At 35.0% G+C, this 6,000-nt stretch overlaps 2 protein-coding genes across 2 annotated transcripts; both read right to left on the bottom strand.

Annotated features, from left to right (window-relative positions):
- Nucleotides 1-1,750: 1,750 nt before the first annotated feature.
- Nucleotides 1,751-2,569, bottom strand: LOC146938235 (uncharacterized). The gene has a single exon (XM_085752224.1). The coding sequence runs from the start codon at nt 2,406-2,408 to the stop codon at nt 1,914-1,916; it is 495 nt and encodes a 164-aa protein (XP_085608350.1). The 5' UTR covers nt 2,409-2,569; the 3' UTR covers nt 1,751-1,913.
- Nucleotides 2,570-4,774: 2,205 nt separating this feature from the next.
- Nucleotides 4,775-5,511, bottom strand: LOC146938234 (uncharacterized). The gene has a single exon (XM_085752223.1). It carries the CDS (start codon nt 5,444-5,446, stop codon nt 4,949-4,951), a length of 498 nt encoding a protein of 165 aa, XP_085608349.1. The 5' UTR covers nt 5,447-5,511; the 3' UTR covers nt 4,775-4,948.
- Between the last annotated feature and the right edge of the window lie 489 nt (nt 5,512-6,000).

The following is a 6,000-nucleotide window of genomic DNA, read 5'->3' as shown; positions in this document are numbered from 1 at the left end:
GTATGCTACATGGGCTTGACCACTACTTTTTTAAGTTATATTTATTATAGGTTATGCTAACTTTTTTCTAAGGACGCACATTAACAAACTAAAAAAGAAAATAATATTGTCTAACAATTGATTCAAATGATCTTCCTTATGATTTAAAATCATGTCAATTATTTCTTTCTAGATCACCCAAACACACGAAAATCAAATAAGTTGCAAAGAAGACCGAAGAGACCTTGAATAACCGCTTAATTGAACAAATTGTAACAAGTGATCCGATAACAGACACAAATCATTTGAGGAGATACATAACCAATTTCGAATAAGAGACAAAATATTGTTGAAGGGATTACACCATAAGAACATATGACCAATATTTTCATTCATCCCGCTATTGCTGACACACATATTAGAATCTATCCGAAGGATTCTACATCGAATTAAGTTATCAATTGTTGGAATCCGATTACGTAAGAGACGTCACACAAAAATCGAGACCTTCAAAAGAACCTCCTTATGTCATATGTTAACCGCCACATTAGGGTCAATAGGGACTTCAGAAGTAACTAATAATTTATAAGCGTCACTTACTAAGTATCCTTTTATAGGATCAAAAAGTCATTACCACTTGTCTACAACATCAACAATATTATAAAGCAAATCGCTATACTCCCCAACCAACTCATTACTCATCCCATGCAAACAATCTCCGCATATGATTTGTAATTTTCGTTATATACAGCGTTTTATATAAGTTGTTCAAACCTGTTTAAAAAATATACTACTATATGGTATTGTCTCTTGTTGCGGAACTTTGAAGTAGATCCCTACTTATTCATTAGAAGATGCTATAAAGGGTGCCTTTGATAATTTTTTGAGGGTGCGTTTGCTATTGTCTCTTCTATCAGAACATGCTTTAATTTTGAATTTATTAGACTACATTATTTTTTTCCCTTGTATTCGAATGACTTGTTGACAAGCATCATCATATATTTTAAAAATTTGTCAAAAGAAAAATCCTTGTTTCATAAATAATTATGTTTCATGAACAATTAAGGTCAAATATAGTCTAATTCCCTCCTAAAAAAGGTCAAATTATTTTTTTTGACAAAAAAAGGTCAAATTATTATTATTATTATTATTATTATTATTATTATTATTATTATTATTATTATTATTTATTTATTTTTATTTTTATTTTTATTTTTATTTTTGTAATGGTTGGTTTATTAGATTGAGAGGCTGCAGAGATGTCAGAGGGAGAGGATCCGGATCCCAAGGTCAATTATGATTGTCTCATTTGTACACCAAAATAAATAAAGAAGAGTTCTAACAACATTTATTTATTGGGAAATGTTAACCGGTGCTCCCGGGGCATTGGTTAAGGAAGCAAAAGTAGAAGTTTTTGCATTGAAAATTGTGTAATCAATGCTTCAAAAGTCAAAAAAGTGTCTTTTTCAATTTAATTTTTCCTTTTTTAGATACCTTAACCCGTGCCCCCGGGGCACTGGTTAACACAACCCTTATTTATTTTATTTAGACTATTTTACAACATTTATAGAAATAGAATCTACTTTTTATTTTAACTATTGCTTAAAGTGATACACTACGTAGTAGATAGCTTCATGGTGTCCGATATTGGATAAGAGGAAGATTGCATTGCAATACTAGCAAACAAGAAGATCGTTTCATAAAACAAAACAAGAAGTTTGAACAAAAAAATTATAGTAAACAAGAAGAGCTAAAAACAAGAACAAGGATGTAACTCATAATCAATTTAAGAATTATTTCCATTTTGACGAGTAATTAAGAAACACAATAAGCAGAATATGCTTGAAGAAAATTACAAGTGAAACTACACGTAAACACATAAACCTCATGCATTAATTCCAAAAGCATGCAAAATAACTTAATAATTAATTCTTTCATGGAAATCCACCTCCAACTCCACCTCCAGCACCACCACCAAATCCTCCACCGGATCCAGCACCACCAAGTCCACCACCACCACCACCTCCAAATCCTCCTCCACCACCTCCTCCGAGTCCACTACCAGCACCGGCACCACCACCAAATCCTGATCCTCCTCCAAACCCTGATCCTCCACGTCCAACACCACCTCCTCCACCAAATCCACCACCACCTCCTCCACCGAAACCACCTCCAAGTCCACTTCCTGCTCCTCCACCAGCACCAGCACCAAATCCACCTCCAGAGCCACCACCTAACCCTCCTCCACTACCACCACCACCACCAAAACCACCACCTCCTCCTGCACCTCCACCAAACCCTGGACGATGAAAGAAATTCTTCTCATCTCTTAACCCCTTATCACTGACCCCAAGCTTCCTTGCATCAATGGTGCTACAAACAAGAGCACCAAGAAGCACAAAAAGCAGAACACTTGAACTTGAAGCCATCTTGTGCTATAACTAGAAAGTAAAAGAACTTGAAAATATTTGGTGTGGAAAAAAAGAAGTTATGCTAGGGTTTATATAGCAAATGCCAAGAGCAAGGTTTAACCAAAACATTAATTAAGAACTTTGAAATTACTATGAGAACGCTTTAACTTTAGGGACAACTTCTTAACCATGCAAGAACGCGTTGGATACTTAAATGCTTTCAACTGTTTCCCTTTGAAAAAGAGAGAGTATAGTTTCCAATTGTTAATGTCTTATAAGGTCCCACCCTTTACTTAGTGAGCTATGATACACATAAAAATCATTATGTCGCAATACACCCCTTGACATCCACACAAAAATCTGACACGTAGTCAGTGGATCCCACTCAAACACATTTTCTCTTTCATCTCCTCTTTTCTCTTCGTAATACATGGGTGTACAAGAGTGTATGAGAATAAAGGGTGTTAATGTAACATTATTCTTACTTATTTTGCAATTGTCAGAGAAAAAGGATATTAACGTTCCAATAGTCCTTTTGAAAAGAGAGAAAAAAAACTAATAAAAAACGAAACCGTCGTTGAACAACTAACTGATTATCCAAACTAATAAAGGATGGATATATATGTATATTACTGTCTCTTCTTGCGGAGCCTTGAAGTACATCGCCAAATTTTTTTTTTAGAGGATGCTACTTATTAATTAGAAGATGCTATATAAAAGTTGATAGAGATGGACAATAAAGGGTGCGTTTGATATTGTCCCTTCTAACAGAACATATGCTTTAATTTAATTTTATTAGACTGCATTATTTTTTCCCTTGTATTCCAATGACTTGTTGACAAGCACCATCTTGTAAGTTTGTCAATAAAAATATTTGATTCATAAATAATTAAGGTCAAACGTATTTTAATCCCCCACTAAAACTAAAAAAAAGGTCAAATACATATTAATATTTTGCAAATGCAAGGTCAATATGATTGACTCTGTACACCCAAATAATTAAATAAGATTGGTTTTAATTTTCTTGATGATTTCGTCGTTTGAGTGTGTCGTTGTGTTGTTCATCGTCTTGTATGTCGTTGTTTGATTTCCTGTGTTGTTGCGATCTTCATTTGATTCACATTCAAAGATCGACTATTCTATCAATGATTTTGGTGTTAGCGTTGCAGATTATGAGACATGGGCTGATCTTAATTTTATATATTATTTGTAGACAAGTAGCTGGTTCCACTTAGTAGGATAATGTTTGGTTGTTGTTGTTGTTGTTGTTGTATATTTGTAGGTATTTTGACATTGTATGCTATTAACTTGGATGTTGTAAGTTTGTTCGCATATTAATCTTTTACGTTTTTAGTGATGTTGAATAATGCACTCTGTCTATTTGAATGATTGAATATTTTGCTTTTGTCAAAAAATAAAATTAAACAAATTGATTAAGACTTTATTTTTAAGAAGCTAAACTATCCCACCGAAATTGATATCGGAGAGAATTAAACATGAGACCTAAAAATGAACACACTCTGAGGTCCCAAACCAATACCACCAATCCAATCCAAATGGGTTAAGAATGATCATGAGTTGCTACAACATTTATAGAAATAGAATCTTCTACAATTATATTAACTTTTGCTTAGAGTGATACATTTTGTAGTAGCTAGCATCATGGTGTCCAATATTAGATATGTGGTTAGGAAGATTGCAATACTAGCAAATAACAAGACAGTTTCATAAAACAAACAAGTAGTATTCCCCAAATTGTTTGCTATGTCGCTCCAAAAGTTTTGTAGAATCCGGGAGATGAGATGAGTTGTGTGATAGAGCAATGGGAAATTATGGTGTTTGAGAAGAAAGGAGTGTCGGTGAGAATCAAAGAGTATTTCATTGAAAGTGAATATTGCATATATTCTATCTATCACAGTCTTATTTATAAAAAATTCAACATGCTTGTAACTAACTAGGAAGTTACTTGCTCGGCAAGTAAGCTCGCTTATTTCATATATTTTTTGTTCTCATAACCAAACAACAAACATTGGACGGGGCAAATGCTAATATGGCAAACAACTGTGTGGATGATCCGAGAGACAAGACATGGAAGAATTTTCTTGAGAAATGATACAAAAATTGAGAATCTTGTGAATGATATTAAAGTCACCTCTTGGAGGTTGTTTCTTGCTAGAAAGATAGGGGGCCTTGTATGTTTTAGAAATGGTTTTCGAACCCCCTCCTTAGTCTTATTTTTTAGGACCTATCTTTATATTTCGTTGGATCGGGTACCCTTGTACTTCTTCCCACTTGGTGGGTCATATACTACTTCTCTCATTATATCTAATATAATTCATTTTAAAGTTAAAAAATAATAATTAGAAGAGCTACAAACAAGGATGTTATTAATAATCAATTTGAATTATTTCCATTTTGAGGAGTAATTAAGAAACACAATAAGGAGAAGAATATGCTTGAAGCAAATTACAAGTGAAACCCACGTAAACACATAAAATCACATGTATATATTACCAAAAGCATGCAAACCAGCCAACATTAACTTAATATTTTTTTTTTCATGGAAATCCACCTCCAACTCCACCTCCAGCTCCACCACCAAATCCACTACCGGCTCCGGCACCACCAAGTCCACCGCCACCACCACCTCCAAATCCTCCTCCACCACCTCCTCCTAGTCCACTACCAGCACCGACACCACCACCAAATCCTGATCCTCCTCCAAACCCTGATCCTCCGCCAACACCACCTCCTCCACCGAATCCACCGCCGCCACCTCCACCCAAACCGCCTCCACCTCCAAGTCCACTTCCTGCTCCTCCACCAGCACCGGCACCAAATCCACCTCCAGAGCCACCACCTATCCCTCCTCCACTACCACCGCCACCACCAAAACCACCACCTCCTCCTGCACCTCCACCAAACCCTGGACGACGAAAGAAAGTTTTCTCATCTCTTAACCCCTTATCACTAACCCCAAGCTTCCTTGCATCAATGCTACTGCAAACAAGAGCACCAAGAAGCACAAAAAGGAGAACACTTGAACTTGAAGCCATCTTGTGCTATATCTAGAAAGTAAAAGAACTTGAAAATATTTGGTGTGGAAAAAAAGAAGTGATGCTAGGGTTTATATAGCAAATGCCAAAGGCAAGGTTTAACCAACACATTAATTAAGAACTTTGAAATTACTATGAGAATGCTTTAATTTTAGGGCAACTTCTTAACCATGCAAGAACGCGTTGGATACATAAATGCTTTCAACTGTTTCAGTTTGAAAAAGAGAGAGTATAGTTCCCAACTGTTAATGTGTTATAAGGTCCCACCCTTTACTTATCTTGCCATTGTCAGAAAAAGAATATTCACGTTGCTAAGAGTGCTCTTTTGATCTGTTTATGCATGGGCTTTCAAAATAGCTTATACTTTTCATGTTTCAAAGTTTAATTAAATTAAACATTAGTTCAATACAATAGCTTATATATTTTTATTACATTTTTCTATTTTTTAATCAATTGGTGACTAAACTTTTTAAGTGATTCTTTGAACAAAAAAGTTATTTAAGCGATCATAAATCATTAACTAACATTTAATATTTGTGTAATTTGAAGTGGTC

Source organism: Medicago sativa, chromosome 3 (assembly GCF_051527215.1).
Source record: "Medicago sativa cultivar Bolivia chromosome 3, Bolivia_mono, whole genome shotgun sequence".
NCBI lineage: Eukaryota > Viridiplantae > Streptophyta > Magnoliopsida > Fabales > Fabaceae > Medicago > Medicago sativa.
Note: the sequence above shows the minus strand (reverse complement) of the source record. Positions and strands in the feature narration are given on the sequence as shown.